General features: G+C 53.1%; 1 protein-coding gene across 4 annotated transcripts; it reads right to left on the bottom strand.

Annotated features, from left to right (window-relative positions):
* Window positions 1-322: 322 nt before the first annotated feature.
* Window positions 323-10516, bottom strand: REN (renin). 4 transcript variants are annotated; one of them, XM_057558817.1, is made up of 10 exons: window positions 10406-10481; window positions 8809-8881; window positions 7211-7361; window positions 6541-6664; window positions 5825-5943; window positions 4701-4897; window positions 2182-2301; window positions 1629-1773; window positions 1243-1341; window positions 323-618 (listed from the first exon to the last, which is right to left on the bottom strand). In XM_057558817.1, the coding sequence occupies exons 2-10, from the start codon at window positions 8868-8870 to the stop codon at window positions 457-459; spliced, it is 1179 nt and encodes a 392-aa protein (XP_057414800.1). In that variant the 5' UTR covers window positions 8871-8881; window positions 10406-10481; the 3' UTR covers window positions 323-456. The 4 variants fall into 4 exon arrangements, with proteins under 4 accessions (XP_057414800.1, XP_007166211.1, XP_007166210.1 ...); XM_007166149.2 differs by lacking the exon at window positions 8809-8881 and having other exon boundaries at window positions 10406-10516; XM_007166148.2 differs by lacking the exon at window positions 10406-10481 and having other exon boundaries at window positions 8809-8936.
* Window positions 10517-16288: the final 5772 nt, after the last annotated feature.

Raw genomic sequence — 16288 nt, forward strand, 5'->3', positions numbered from 1 at the left:
CTGGCCCACAGTCCGCTGCCACAGTGCTAGCCCTGGTCCTCAAGGGGCTGGCTCTCTGCAAACTTCCCACCCAAGGTTGTGTAAACCTTTAACTCCACTCGAACCCCGCTGATGTCAGATGGATGGCATCCTCCCTGCACGCAGGAACCTGTGCTTGTGAGTGAACATATAGTTTGTCATTCTGTCACGTTCCTGTCTGCACATGATCTCTTGGTTGTGCTTCCCTCTGCTTCAAACCCTAGTGAACCCAGGTACAGTGGGGTTGTGAACATGAAGTCTTTATTCTGTTTGTCCTCAAAGTAAGGAAGAGCTGGTGCTGGGGGCAGGGCGCACATCCAGGAGGTGCTCCATGCCCCTGAGTGAGGGCACAAGCACAGGCAGCGGTTGGAGAGTCCCAGAGAGTGCTCTAGCTCTGGGCTAGAGCTGAGGGCAGGACCGGCAGGGCAGCAGAGGGCCTCAGCGGGCCAGGGCAAAGCCAATGCGATTGTTACGCCGATCAAACTCCGTGTAGAACTTGCGGATGAAGCTGGCACCCAGGACCCAGACTGGCCCCGTGGGCGGTGGGACGTCCAGACCATGGAGGGCCAGTGTACACAGATCATCACTATTGTAGGGGTCCTGGCAGGAAACAAGAGGGTTTCCCCACTGCCCAGCTGATAACCACGTTGCCTGACTCCAGCAGCCATCCTCAGCAACATGCCCCCACCAGTCCCCCATCCACACCGGGCCTCCATCACATCCTGGCCCTTTGAACCATCAGGGATCGCACCCCTCCGAGATGCAGGCACTAAGCTGGATGCTGCTAACAATGCATCAGGCACAGTGCTGCCTTCAGGAGCTTACAGTCTGGCAGAGCTTCTGGTCCTAGACGAGGTATTTAACACCTCTAAACCCACTGACTATAAAAAGCAGGTAAGAGTATAGGAGCATAACATTACCGGGGGCATTTGATGAGAATGGAGATCAGGAGATGAGCACAGTGATCCCCAAATTTGGCTGCAAGTTGGAATCCCCTGGGGAGTTTTGAAAACATTGATGCCCAGGTACCACCCCCAGAGGTATCAATAGGTATGGGATGTGGCTTATTACGGGGATTTTTAAAAGCTCCCAGGTGACCCTAATGTGCAGCCAAGTTTGAGAACAACTGGTCTAGCAGGTAATCTGTGCATAACGACTTGTCTCTTTTTGAGGGCCCCTGCCCACCTTTCCTCCCTGTTGCCGAGGGGCAGACTAGAGCCTCACCTGTAATACATAGTCCGCACTGGTGAGCGTGTAGGCTCTGCCTCCCAGGTGGAAGGAGATGTCAGGGAGCGTGGGCACTTGGTTACAGTTCACGACGTACTGGCGGCGGGGAGGGTCAAGGGAGCCCCTTTGAGCGTGGGAGGTCCCCCAGCAGACACAGCCCTGTGCTTGTGACCTGGCCCTTCTCCTGGAGAGGGCTGGGCACAGTCCCCAAGTCCCCAGTCCCCTCTCCCAGGGACCAAGCCACATATGGGAAGAGTGTGAGAGGCAGGAGAGGAAGGCCTGAAATGGTCTCATTTGGGACCGAATGTTTCCTAGGGTCATTTGGGGGCCTGGACCAGGTGATGCTCCCCCCACCCCTAGCTCCCTCCCTGCCAGCTCCTTACTTCATCTGTGCTCAGCTCCTTGGCCCCCAGGGTCTCCATGAGCAGCCTTAAGGAGCTGGTGGGACCCGAAATGTAAGATGCACCGGTATCCACCACTACCATGCAGCCCTCCTCACAGAGCAAAGTGGTCGACCTCACAGACACCCTGGGGGAGGCCACACAGTCAGACAGACAGATGGACAGCAGGCTGATGGGGCACCACCAGGCTGCATGGCTTTCCTGAGTGAGGGCAGATGATGGGAGGGAGTGCTGGCGGTCCTGTGATGCAGTGAAGGAGGGGTAATGCGTGAGCTGGAAGAAGAAAGGTGCTGCCTGTCCCTCAGCATGTGGCTTAGTGACCCTCCGCTTCCTCTCAGTAGGCCCCCTCCCCTCTGAACCATATATCTCAGTGTTCCCCATCCCTGGACGAAGCAGGCAGAGAGCAAATGTTGGCTGGACCTTAAGAAGCGGCTGCATTAGGAGAGAGGGCAGGATGGTAACCCTGCCCCTTCCAGACCCCACCCACAGCAGCAGCAGCATTTTTAGAGAGTGAGGAGGGCTGAGGATTCCTGACCCTTTCATTCTGATCTGCCAGGAACCAGTCTTGCTGACGCTCACGTAGTGGAAATTCTCTTGGTAATACTGCGGGTCGCTGCCTCCCAGCACGATCTCTCCCCCCAGCAAGTGGGAATTCCTAAAGGGAAGATCAGAGGCTCTTGGAGACCCACAACCTCGAGACTCAGTAACCCCAGGAACAAGGGAAGTTGGGCACAGGTGCAGGGTGGGGCAGAGGAAGGCGAGGCGGACGGCAAGGCTAGGGAGCTGCAGAACATGCCGCTTCTCCACCTTTCTTGCCCCTTCCCAAGCCCAGTCAGAGGTGGTTCCAGGATAGTCTGGCTGCGCCCAATAAAGCACCCCCAGAGAGGTCACAGAGAAGGAACAGGCACAAGGACAGTGAGTAGAGTGCAAACAAGGCACAAATCAGCCCCACCCTCACTTGGGTTCGGGTAGCTGTGTGCTGCGCAGGGGCACGGGACACGGGATGGGCCTCTGGGAGCTGTCGGGTGGGGGTGGGCGGGGACATGAGGAGAGCAGGAAGGAGGAGCAGAGAACTTGGGCATCCAGCGGAGCCTGGGCCTGCTGAGGTGAGTTTTGGGCAGGTGGCATGTGTGATTCTGGGCCAGGTGCTCTGGAGGGTCAGGGCCAAGTGGGGGGGTTTCCATCTCCTTACTTGGAATTTCTGCAGAGAAAGAGACACAGCAGAAAGGAAGACTTTGTTTCAGGTGAGCCCCGCCAGCCTCTTGTTTGGCAGGGTGGGTATTACGCACTCTTTTTACCCTACAGACAATGGAGTCACCAGGAGGTGAAGTCACTTGCCTGAAGTCACTTGCCTGAGTGGGGGACTGGAGCCAGGGCTCCTGGTGCCCAATCCGAAGCTGATGCCCCTTGCTTTCCTCTCCTCCAGGTGACATGATGCCTCCCAAAGCTCAGGGCCTACCTTAGGGCTGGTTTCCTCTATGTGTGTGTGTGTGTGAGAGAGAGACAGAGACAGAGACAGAGACAGAAAGACAAAGAGAGAGAGAGAGATGGGATTTTCCAGCATTCATAGTAGAAGGCAAGTGTGCATGCACATGGGTGCATAGCGTGTAGGTTGCCCGTTATTGGTGCAAGTGCAATTAATTGCATTTTTATAAATCCAGTACATATGCATATGTGCTAGCACAATTTCCCTCTGCCTCTCTCCCAACACTTCAAGATCTCTCTGGATGTTCCCTCCTTCTCATCCCAGTGTAAAGGAAGAGGCAGGCCCTCTCCTCAACAAGGCCCGCCTTCCTCCTGTTTGCTGGGATCCTACTCCCTTCCATGGCCTCCAGGCTCCTATACCCTCAGTTATCTCCTCTTTTTTTCCACGTTTTCAACCTCTCACTTTCCACTGGCTTCTTCCTCCACCTGCAAGCATACTCAGGCATCCTCCAGCATTTAAAAACACCCACCCTTCTTTTCCCTGCTTCTCTGTGCAGCTCTGTCTGCACCCCACCTGGCATTCCCTCCCCTGACGAATTTCTCAGGGCAGCCTACATCTGCCTTTGCCTTCCTGACACACATCCACCTCTTCACTGCTTGCCATCTGCCCTTGCCTGGCCTCTAAAACACCTCTTCCCAAGACTGCCCCTGACAGCCAATTGGTGGCCTTTTCTCAATCCCTCCCTTTCTCTCACCAAACCAGACACTCCTTTTCATTTCATCTCTGTGATTTCTCTGGACACTGACCCTCCCCTGTGTCCTCACTGCTACTGGCCTCCTGTTCTCACCCTTCTGATCTCTTGTCTCCAGCTCATACCCAGCAGCTGAGAGCAGATCACATTTCTGCTCAACAGCTGATAGCAGCTTCTCCAAGATTGGCTGAACTGCACATAAGCTCAGCCTAGAGTTGAAAGCACGGGGTTTCAGCCTCATGGCCCCTGTTGTTGCCCATCGCGTTGTAATGTTTCTTGTCTTCCCTGCCGGACTGTAAGCTCTGTGAGGGCAGGGACTCTGTCTTGTACACCGTGTTCATGGCTGTACCCCCAGAGCCTCGCACAATGCTTGTCATATCAGTGCCCAATATTTGTTGAATCAGTGAATGAGCAGATAAATGAAGGGATTAATGAATGAATGAAGTCAGCTGTCTATGTGAGAGGAGCCAGGGCCCTTACAGGGAGGTCCGCCAGTCACGGCAATGCCTTACTTCCCATCATCCCCACCCTGCATTCTTCTCTTGTTCTAGAGCAGTGCTGAACTGAACAGAAAGTAAAAGAACTTTCCACAAAGATGGAAATGTGCTACACCTGTACTATCCAAAGTGGTAGCCACTAGTCACTGTGGCTGCTGAGTACTTGAAATCTGTAGTGTGACTAAGGATTTGAATGCCTAATTTTAATTAATTTTAATTTAAGCATTGGCTTCCATATTGGATAGTGTAGCTCTAGATATGGATTGAATACCACCTGATCCTGAATACATCAAAATCCTGGCCCAGAACTCTCTTCCTACTCTCCCAGCTCTCCTGCCTCCTTTCCTCTCCCCGCCTCTGCCCCTGGAGTCCAGGCCTACCTGCTGTAGTAGACAGAGAAGACGTCCTCCTTCAGCACCCTTTGGGAGAGGATGTGGTCAAAGACAGGGGTGACCCCCTCAATGGCCTGTGCAGGGAAGCCCATGCCCAGAACACCATCAAACTTGGCCAGCATGAAAGGTATCAGGGGCAGCTCCGTGACCTCTCCAAACGTCTGTGTGACTGTGATTCCACCCACCTGTTGGAGGAAGGACCAGAGGAGACCAAGCCCACGGCCTGTACCCTGGCCAGGGTCTGGTCTAGGCTTCCACACTGGGGCCCCCGGGCACACACAGGCCCCAGGGTGTGACGATCTGGGGTAAGACCATTTCATCAACACTGCATGTATATCACCTCTCCTAATACACATGTAGGCGGTAGAGTCCAGAGGGACTGGAAGGGGCAGAGGCTGAGAAGGTGGTACTGCCAAGCAGTCGTAGAAGAGATGCCAGGAGCTCCCCAGTGGCTCCTGATGGGCCGAGGATTTCTCCAGCACAGCCAGGCCTGCCCTTCATGCTCCTTTTTCCCTAATTTCACGGACAAGGGGGAGTAAGGGCTCATACTGATTTCCTCTCAGTTCCATTAGTACCCTTCCCCTAACTCTGTCAGAGCAGTAGCTGGAGAAACCCAGAAATGGAGGAGGATCAGACACAGGCCAAGTGACAATGAAAACCAGGACTGACCTTAATCCCAAACTCTAAACTCAACTATGACCTTAAAACCTAAGCCTGACTCCAAAAGTGATACTGACCATAAGGATGACAATACCCCTGACCCTGACTCTGACTCTGGATTTCAGTCTAGGGTCTAGTTAGGAGCCCAGTCAGAGCTGGGTGACATCAGGCAGGTTACTTGACTGCAGGCTGTGGGGCTCAGGACAAACCCTATGAGTGCATTAGATGTAACGGCCTCCACAAATCACCCAGGTTGAGCCAGGACCTCAGGTCTGCTCTGCTCCAGTGCTTTGCAGCTCTGGAGAGAAGTAGCAGGGGAGGGTGCTCTTCAGCTCTCCGGGCTCCCCGGTGGACTGGCCTGCACCTTCCCCAACCACAGGCCCTAGGGTGGCAGGAGACGTCTAGGGACAAGAAGGGCAGAAGGTCAGATGACCTGGGACAGCCTCACTTACAGTCACCAGGTCCTGGCTCAGGAAGCCTTTGACCTTTCCAGATCCATAGTGGATGGTGAATTCCGTCCCATTCTCCACATAGCTGGAGGATTCCGAGGAGTCGTAGAGGCTGTGAATCTCTGGCAGGGAGACATAGGCTCAGGGCCAAGGGAGGCCCAGGCAGGGGGCTCGGGGGCAGGCGCTGGGTATGGCCCATGTATTGAGGCCTGAGTGCAGAGACAGGGTGGCCCTGAGCTTGGAGGCTTGGAAAATGTGTTTCATCAATCAAGGACTGTGTACCTTGGGCCCCTGTAATGTGCTCATATCTCTGAGAATTTTGTCTCAAATGAAGTATTTTAAAGTAATTGCTAACACTAGGGTGGGGAGAAGATTCTGGTCACGGTAAGCATTCAGTAAGTTCACTGAGGGTAAGGACGGCAGAGCCTAGGAGCCTGGAATGGGTCTGAGAATTCAGTCCTCTCCCAATCTCAGGAGGAGTGAGAAATGGCTTTCTGGGTGGGCTGGGGGCTCCTGGAGCCTGCTTTTTTTACCTTGGTGGCCATATATGAAAAATGGGGGACATTTTCTACTTCTCTCTTCTCAGGGGCAGTGGGAGCAGAGGCGGGGAGGAAGCAGCTCAAGTGGTAGCAGGAGGGATTTAACTGGGTGTGAGGTGGGACTGCCCAAGCATGACAGGGCAGGGGCTTTGAGGAGGCACCCCAGGTCCCAGGTCTCACCACAGGCCGTGTAGAGAGGGCTGCACTTGGTGGAGGGCACCCAGAGGTTGGCTGAGCCCGTGTCAAAGATGACTTTGAAGGTCTGTGGTGGGGTGCCAATGCCGATCTCGCCATAGTACTGGGTCTGCAGGGATGAAATGAAAGAGGTGGCTTGAGGGGCTCGGGGAGCCTTGGGCCTTGGGGTCTTGCCTGATACCCCCTTTGGCACTTGGGGCCAGATGAGGCAGATCATGCAGCCTCTCTGGGCTTCCATTTTCCAGCAGGGATGGGGTGGGAGGCTTAGCACTGTCTTATGACTTCCCAGGAAGTGGGAGGCTCGGTGAGACAAGAGGGCAAAATAAAAGTACTGCAAATGAAGCAGGAAGGTGCCCCAAGCCTTAAGGAACCACTGATGCAGTAAGTAGTCAAGCTGCACTGAGCCTGGTCACAGAAACCTACATACACCCCTCCTGCCCACCCCTGACACCTGGGCTTGGGGCCCAGAGCCTGGTTTCCTGAGTGCCAAACCTGACCCTGCCTCTGGGCTCCTTCCTGCCCTCTGTGCCTCAGGCTTTCCAGCTGTGAAATGGGAATTTTGTGAGGTGCTCAAAAAGGGCAAAGAAAGCCTTAGGCCCAAGAGAAAAAGGAGAGGGCAGGTGGTGGGGGCCAAGGCACCGAGCTGGGCACTCACATCCAGGTAGTTGGTGAGCACCACGGGGGAGGTGCGGTTGCCAAAGGAGAGTGTCTTGGTGAGCTGGCTCCACTCAGCACCCAGCCTGGCCACGTCCACGCCTCGCTCCTTCAGGCTTTCCCAGACGGAGGGCATTTTCTTGAGGAAGATCCTGGCCCATGACGGAGTAAGAAAAAATAGAAGGGCTCTGTCCTGCCCCATAATAATGGTAGAGTTCCGGAAGCTTCTGATACAACTACCCCTAACCTTAGCCCAGGCACCTAAGAATCACTCTTGAGCCCTTAGGCCTCTAAAGGAGAATTTACAAACCTCCATGGTCACCTACGCTGGTATTAAATAACCCTCAACTAACTCCTCCTGTTGTCTAATTTTGATCCTTATCACTGCAAGGCCATTTGTTCATTCATTCATTCCATAATCACAGGTTGAACACCTACTCTGTGCCTGCACCGTGCTGGATACTAGAGATATAAAGATCATCACTGCCTTCAAGGAGCTCCAGCAGGCCAGGAGACAGAGGAGGAAACAGCACTGACTTCCCCTCTAAGGAGGTGAAGGCTGGGAGTGCCCCTCTCAAGGCTGGGCAGGAGGGGGCAGTGCCACATGGGGCCTGCAGGTGGCAGCAGACACCCTCAGTGGCCTGTGGGGGCTGTGGGATGCTGCGGGCAGGCGCCCAGCCGGGACTGTGGGGTGCAGTGGACGGAATGAACTGGGTGCGGTGGGGGAGAGGTGGGCTTCTCCAGAGTGCCTGTGCAGCCTGTCCTTGGAAAGATGTGCCTTCTGGAGCCTCAGTGCCAGTCGCTCGGCTTCTTGTCCTGACACTTTCCTATCACCTTTGGGAGGCAGAATTAGACCTGGGAAACTCACAGCATACTGAGCTGCCACCACATGAGTGCCAAACACTGTGCATGCCACCCCACCCACGTAACCCTCATGACAACTCTGCAAGCTGGCTGTCGTTATCCTCACTTTATGATAAGGAGTGAGGTGCCTCAGAAGCGATGGAGCAGACATTCAAAGCGGCGTGATCGGCCCCGTTTCCCATATAGGGTCCCCTGGGCTCTGACATGAAGGCTGTGCGCCAGAGGCTGGAGGATGTCCTGAGCTGTTGGTGGGGGGTCCCAGGGTTGCAGCCCTCTTTCTTTTTCTGTACTTGCACTATCCTTTCTTTCTCACACCCCGTGTATTCTGTGTACCCCGTTATGCCCACAAACATGAAGGCAACTTTCATGCCTGTCGGTATAATATTTTAACGGAGATGACTTGTCAAATTCATAACATAGTCTGCTCTTCAACAAAGTATTTTCACAATTATGATCTTCTTTGATTCTCAGCCATCTCATGAGCTGGGTAATTTTACAGATGGGAAAATGGAGGGGCAGAGAAGGCTTGACCCCAAGGAGGGCTCATTTTCCACTATTTACTATGAACAACCTCCTCTCTGGACCTTTACTTTTACCTTTCTCCTTTTAGAAAGTCCCTTCCTTCTCCCCTTCCCCTTCCCTCCCCACACCCCAGCACGTTCATCCTTCGAAGCCTAGCATGCACCCCCGTCCCCAGGAAGCTCGCCCCATGAACTCCCTCCACAGTGGCCTCACCTTTGCTTGGGCTCCTGCTCCGTTTTCGCCGGGTGCTCACAGCCAGCACTGCACAGCCTCATGCTGCCTGGTGCTGAGGGCATAGTGGTTGTGGGGACATGCTTGAATCCCTTCCTACCAGCGTGATTCTGAGCAATTTACCTAACCTCTCTGGGCCTTTTCTGAGCCCCCATTAACTCCTCTATAACAATGGACTGAATGGTAGTACCTACCACGGAGAAGCACTTTGCAGATTAAGCAAGCTGCCCACTGCTCGGTAAGTAAAAGGCACTTGTGTATGTAAAGGCAATGACACACCTTGAGAATGGGGTCTGCTGTTTGGATCTCCCAAAGAGCCTTGCATCATGCCCTGCACATGGCAGGTAGCAAAATTCCTGTAAGTATGTTTTGAAAGCCTGACTCCCTCTTCACCTTGGCCCAATTCCATTCTTCTCTTTCTGAAGAGAACAAGGGAGAATGTTTCTACCTTTCCCTGCCTTTATCCTGGGGGTGGGGCCGCGCTCAGGCACACACTGCTGCTGGGAAGCCCCCCGCTCTCTCACACCATGCCCCCAACCCAGCAGCTACTCTCCATGAGCCTTGGAGCAGGGGAAACCAGCTTTGGAAACAAAAGGCCCAGTGTGTGCCCAGGCTCAGCCTCTTACTTGTGACCTCCGGGAGCCTCAGTGTCCCCAGCTGCAAAATGGGACTGCTGAGTTGTTTGGAGGATGATTTGAGATGAGATATGGGACACGATCCTGTGAATTCCTCAGCATTTTACAGACTTAGCAACTATTACTGTTATTAAAACCTGCCCTCTTACCTTCAGGTCTTCTGGTCCCATCTGCACTCCCCAACCTGAAACCCTTTCTCCACAGGCCCCCCACCCCCCTGCCTCTCCCCTTCTGCAGGCTTCAAGAATTGCTTGTTCCCACAGGGCCTGGAACCAAACATGGATGTTAGGTCTCTCTCCTCCCATCTTCGGGCTGCCTTAAGCCTTTCTTTTAACATTTGTGATAATCCACCCTGGAGTATAACAGCTGGGTTTTTACAGCATTCCTGCACCAGGCTGAGGGATTTACATGCAATATCTCATTCAGTCTTCAAAGCAGCTCTGTAAAATAGGTGTTTTAAAAATGGTAAACTGAGACCTGGAGAGGTTCAGCGTCTTGCCCATGGTTCCAGAGCTAGTTGGCTCTGCTAGTGGAGCAGAATTTAAACCAAGACTACCCAATCCTGGAAGCCTTGCATTTAACCACTATGTTGTGCTGCTTCCCTGGTAGACTTAACTGTACTGCGCCCTTCTTAGTAATTAGGCTGTGAGCTCCTGAGGGGCAGGGAGTATGTCTCAATCATCTCTGGGTGCCCCCACTGCCTAGCATGGTGATCTATGCAGGAAGTGAAAGCTCTGGTCAAGGATCAAAAGACACTGCTTCCAGGCTTGACTAGTGCCACTGCTGGCTGTGTGATATTGGGCGAGTCACCTGACCTCTCTGAATGGAACCATAAACTTTGCTGCCCTGCTGGTCGTGAGGACTGGGTGACATCACATATCTGAAAGCCTAGGTGTTAGGAAAATGAGGATCCCTTCTCCCCTGCCACCCTCTCTCCCAGTTACCGTCTGAAGGCACCAGTGTCTGCGGGGAGACCGAAGGTGCAGGAGCCCCAGAGCACCAGCAGGAGTCCCCAGCGAGGCATTCTGCTCCACTGGTCCACGCTTCCCCTGGGTCCACGCTTTGCCTGTGTCCCAGCTCTCTCTGGGATCCACTGAAGAACCCTTCTCCTTTTGTATGCTCCACACTTGGGATGGCTGCGATTCTGCTCTGCCCTAATTTATTACCGTGGGGCAGATGGCAGGGCAGCCAGTAATAAATCCCTCCGTGGGACTGAGCTAAGTGGGTGAAGGGTGATCAGGCTTCTGACGCGGAGCAGGGGAGCCAGAGGAAGGAAGGTTGTGGGAAAGCAAGGCTGTGCCCAGTGACGCCAGTAGCCCTGTCTCGGCCTGGCCCTGTGACCCCTCAGGGAAGACAGAGGCTGATGAGAAACAGCACTGCTAGGGGACAAGGTCAGGGCTGGGACAAGCATGGAACCCAGGTTTCCAGTCCCTCAGCCAGTCTCCCTCACCCCTTGCCTTTGTAGCTCTGTCTTCTGGGTTAACCTTGGCTGTGCCCCTGACTAGCTTCTCCTAGGCTGCATCTCAGTGTTCCCATCTGGAACATGGGTGACCCCTCCTGGCTCGTTCCCTGACAGAGCCAGACGCAGGGGCCTTGATGCTGCCTCCCTCCAAGCCTCTGTCGGCAGTGGCTGTTTATGGGCAAGTGCAGCACAGCCCTTCCTCTGGAAGTAGGGACCTGGGGGCAGGCGGCGTGTGTCCTTCCTCAGTTGACCTAGTATTGGTGGAAGGGAAGGGCAGCCCTGGGGGTGTGGGGAGGCTGCTGCCAAAGAGCGAGGTGGGGCAGCTGGTCTTCCAACCCCTCCTCCTCCTTCTGCTTGGCCTTAACTCCTTTCTGGGCTCTGTCTCTGCCCCCTTCCCTTTTTCTTGTAGTTTACAAGCAGTCAGGGGCAGCTCACCACACACTCACCTGGCCCCTAAATCCCAGGATGGGTGCTATTTATTCAGCCTAGGATGTCCTCTCCTGGCTTCTCCCTACTCGCTCTTAGGGCCCACTTCAAATATCACTATCTCCTCCGTGAAGCAGGCGCGGATTCAGCCTGGAATTGACTGTCTCTGCTGGGGTCTCCCACAGTGCGGACACGAGCCTTCTGTGAGAGCACAGACCTCAACTGTCCTGTCTCGGAATTATTTCTGTGTGTGTATATCTGCCTCTCGCCCAGAGTGGTGCTTAGTACTCATCAGATGAGTGCCCAGTGAACCGTGATAAGCAGTGCAAGGAGCCCTGGCATTGCTGTCAGGGACCTGGCTTCTAGTTCTGACTCTATCACCAACTTGCTGTGTGGCGTGGGAACCCCTTCCCCTCTCTGGGCTTCAGTTCTCCAATCTGGAAGATGAAGTAAATGCTGGGTGGCCCCAGGGCACCCTCCTGGGTAGACAGTCTGGTATCCAAGTCCTGTGTATTCAGGGCACTGCTCTCTGCACCGACTGCGGGCAGTAAGAACTTAACCAGAGGAGCTAATCTCTGTTACCAACGTGTTGTCTAATTAATGCATTTGGATCTCTGAAATTATAACACCCTTACCAAGTGATGGGAGAATTTGGTGTTTCTTGGTATAAACTCTCACTGGAGAATTTTCAGGCCCTGTGGTTGGCATTGGGGGAAGCATTTGAGGGCAGGGGAGAACTTTTGAGAACCCCTCAAAGTGGCAACATCTGTCTTGTCAGATTGAATAAATATTTATTAAGCATCCCTGTAGGTCTCGGTGCTCTTTCATTTATTAGCAAGTATCCACTGAGCATTTCTTATATATTAGACACTTTTCTAGATGTTGGAGTTACAAAGGTGACGGAAACGAACACCATTCCTTCTGCACAGCTCTGTGAAGTGGGGACCCTCGTCCCCACTGCTCAGACAGGAAGCTGAGGCTTCAGAGAACTTAGGGAAGGACAAGCTGAGCGCTTTGCCTTGTGACTCCGGGCCCCTCTCTGGGGCTGTGTGTGTCACAGATGACCGGCAGAGCCAATGGGATGCGAAGGAGAGGGGTGCTGGTCTGTGGCTGAGTCTGCCAAGCCCACAGAGCTTTCTGTGGGGGAGAGGGAGCTCTGTAAAGCCCCGGCCCCACTGCAGTTTAGATGCCCGGCACAGTGCAGCAGGACCCTCACCTGTATTTCAGGTCAGTACTCAGGACTCTTCTATGGCAAAGGCAGGGCTGGGGGTCCCAACAGCAGGCCAAGCCCTCTGGGGCCCCAGGCACTCTCCAACCAAAAATGGCCTTCCTGCCCACATCCCTGTCTCCTGCCAGTGGGTGCAGCACATGTGAGTACTGACCCTGGGACCAGCAGTGGGTACAAGTGTGAATAAGAAGAGTGAATAACTTCCCCAGGAAAGACACAACTGTCAAACTATAGACCAGAGTTGCAGGGACCAGAGGAGAGGAAATCAGCCCCTGGGAGGGTAGCAGGGCCCAGAAACGATGGTATCTTGTCTCTCCTGATGACTCCAGCTCAGAGGCTGGGAAGGGCAGCCGCTCCTTGCTCTTCTCACACGCTGCTCTCAGCCCACCCCCTCAACTCCTGTGGGGCTCAGATCCTGAGACAAGACAGTGGGTACCACATCCCAGCAAGACTGTGGCCTGGAGTCAGAATGAGCAGGGATCCTGAAATCAAGCCGTGAAGCTTCGTGGAGGGCAGCTCTGCAGAAGCTTAGCTGGGAGAGAGAAGCCCCAGGGATCATAAAGCCCTTGAAGGTTCTTCCACAGAAATTGGAGTCAGACCCGTTTGTACAGCCTCATCGTACAGAGCTGAGGCCCTTAAAGGGTGGCAGGGAGAAAGAATCCGGTTTTAGTTCCGTTCTAAGGAAGAACTGTCGAGCAGTCAGCACTGCCCAGTGAGAGCGAATGCCCTGCGTGGGGTCACCTCCGACCCTGGGACAGTCAGCTCCAGTATTTTTTAGGATTCTATGTGTCCTGACTCCCTGCCAGGTGGCCCAGCCTGTTACTCCCCGTTTTCCCTGTCGGGTGAGGATGATTGGAAGGCGGGTGGAACTCCATGAGAATCTCCCTCTGAACTTGGGCCTGCCAGTGCCCTGCGCTGTGGGAGGGACGGCGCATGGGTAGGGACCCTTCCCAGGTTATCTCGCAGGCCCCATCAGCCCAGGGGTCCAGTGTTTCTCACAGAAGCCCCCCAGGATCCCACGTCGAGGCCCCAGGCTGCGTCACCTGAGGTCGGGGGAAGCGGAGCTGGAGGCAGAGGGAAGGGCTGGGCCGCACCTGCCCTTTCCCCTGGGGCAGACCCATGACGTGAGAACCAGTCCGGAGAAGCATAAATCCCGCCTGGGTCCTGTCCTCTCCTCTCTCTTCAGATCCCACGCTGGGTGTGCAGAGTGGGGGGCAGGGCCATTCAGAGGGGTGATGGGGCTCTGGGAATCTCTCAGGAGGCAAGTGGTGCTCAGGGTTTCTCTAAAAATGCCCCCAAATCCCACTTTGCTCCAGGATAATCATCCCAAGGAGATTTGGGATTGTGATCAAGACTGGGAGGGACCAACGGAGCTGAAGTGTGGAGGGAGAGAAGGCTGTGTGGTACCAAGAGGCTGATTTCTGCTACTTTGAAAGGAGCATGGATTTATTTCCACCAGCATTAGTTTAGTGGAAAGCTCTTGCCATGGCCACTGCCCTGGGGAAGGTGGCAAAGAGGTCCGACTCACTGAGGCTTGGAATTGGGGAGCTAAATATATCTGGGCCGGTACTGCTTCTGTTCATAAAAAGCAAATGAGAAAGCAGGAGAAAAGATTAAAATGGACACGTCTTTTCTTCACCTGTATTCCTCCCCATGTCACACTTAACTCCCCAACCCCGGAGGGCCCAGCTGCTTCCTGGGAGGAATTTTTCAATCAGATGGGAGCACTGAGCTTGCAGAGGTGAGCAGCTGGGGCCTTGAGAGGAAAAAACAGACCCGGAACAGAGTTTAATAACCAGCCAGGGCTGCCTTGTGTGGGTGGACCCTCGAGAGGGAGTAATTACTTGGAAGGCATTGGGGCTGGGACCGGGAGCACCTTGGAGCTGAAGGGAACCAAGTGTCCTTAGCTGTTTGTTCTGAGGGCCTTGGAGGAACAGGAATTCAGCCACAGGGTTGGGGTGATCTCAACCTGAGGCCTGCTCAAGTGGTGGCCCAGGAAAATTGAAGGCAGGTCACCCAGGTCTTGGGAACTACAAGCGCCTGGGAGGAGGACAGGATTGGCAAGGGGGCGGGGGGCTTGGTGGGAGAGCTTGGTCGCAGGAGTACTCCTGAAATGAGATGCACCCAATGTAGTGGGACCAGACACCGTATCCTGAGGCATGAAAGCTAGAAACATAATAAACTGCTTTTCCCCAAATGGCACTGGTGGTCTGTTTCATCCTCAAACAAAGCTTAAACTGGAGGGTCCCTTTTCCAGAGCAGGGGTAACGGTGGAGCAACTCAGTGGAGCATGTGTGTGTCTGTGCTGTGCAAGGGGTGGTGATGCAGGGGCGGGGGTTCTGATGCGAGGGTGCTAGCGGTTTGTGCGCTAGAGTGTCACCAACAGAAGTATAGGGAAGTGGTGGTATCCCGAGAACATTTCCTAGAAAATGTACCCCTTTCTTCCTTTCTTCTCGCTTTCCTTTTTTATCAGAAAAATAAATACTGTCGGGGTTTTCTTTTTGAATTTTATTTTATTTATTTTTTTATACAGCAGGTTCTTATTAGTTACCCATTTTATACATATTTGTGTATATATGTGGTGGTGGTGTGATGAACTGGGAGATTGGGATTGACATATATAAATACTCTAGTTTTAAAATCCAGTAGAACTCAGAGGCTTTTAAGGATAACCAGCATCTCCAGTCCTGCTCTACAGAGGCAACGCCTTTCAACTCTCTCAGCAATTTTGCTACTGATGGTTGTCCATATTCCTAAAGGTTATGCTTAAACTGCCATTTCTTAATTTTTCAATTTTATTCATTATTTCTTCTTCTTTTATGGTAATTAAGGATTTCTCTCTCTTATGCTCCGTCCCTCCAACTTTGGCAAAATCAAAAGCCAGTACTTAGATTATTATAATTAAATTAACATTCATGGTGTATTACAATGACATTTCCTTGTGTAATTTTTTGCTTTTCATTAAGTTCATCATTGCTCCCGCCCCTTTCCCACTCCTTGTTTTTCTGTGCCCAGCTGCTCCACAACCCCTTTCGCCTGGTGTGATGCCCAGGTAATGCACCAGTGGGATTTTCTCCTGGGGGCTCGGTGCTCCTGGGTCTCCTGCACACCAGGAGCTCAGTGCTTGGTGCTCCTGGGGGATCTCTTTGCTGCTCTCCTCTGTGGCTTCCTACGTCCAGGTTCTGGGGTTTTCCTCTTTCTCAGGTGACACTTGTATTTAAGTGGAAGATGTGTTCCAAAGCTTGCTGAGAAAGGGTGCAGGAGAAGTAAACACTTCGAGTCCTGGCAGGTCTAGAAATGTTTCCATTCAACCCTTACTCTTTAGAGTTTGGGTGTGAATAGAATGCTAGGTTGAAACTTATTTCCCCTCTGAAATTAGAAGTTGTTTTTCCAATATCTTCTGAATTTAACAAGTCTGGTGCAACTCTGATTCCAGACTCTTCTATGGTTTGATCTCTAGTGGGTTTCACCACCTTTCCTTACCCCTGGCATGGGTCTTTTTCCATTCATGTGCTTCATCCACTCAATGGATGCCCTCAACCTGGCAATTCGTGTCCTTCCGTTCTGGGAAATCGTCCTGCATTAACTCTTTGGTCATTTCTTCCCTTCCATTTTCTCTTTTTCTCTCTTCTGGAACTCATATTAGTAGGATATTGCAACTTCTGTTTGTTTTCTAAGTTTCTTGTATTTTATCTCCTGATTTTTTTTGTT

Source organism: Balaenoptera acutorostrata, chromosome 1 (assembly GCF_949987535.1).
Source record: "Balaenoptera acutorostrata chromosome 1, mBalAcu1.1, whole genome shotgun sequence".
Classification (NCBI taxonomy): Eukaryota; Metazoa; Chordata; class Mammalia; order Artiodactyla; family Balaenopteridae; genus Balaenoptera; species Balaenoptera acutorostrata.

Coding starts and splice junctions, on each gene's coding strand:
- REN (XM_007166148.2), bottom strand. CDS start 8,891: ATGCCCTCAGCACCAGGCAGCATGAGGCTGTGCAGTGCTGGCTGTGAG. Junction 1,774..2,181: donor TGGCAGATCAGAATGAAAGG/GTCAGGAATCCT, acceptor GGCCTCCCCCAG/GGTGTCTGTGAGGTCGACCA. Junction 1,342..1,628: donor AGGAGCTGAGCACAGATGAA/GTAAGGAGCTGG, acceptor CCCCGCCGCCAG/TACGTCGTGAACTGTAACCA.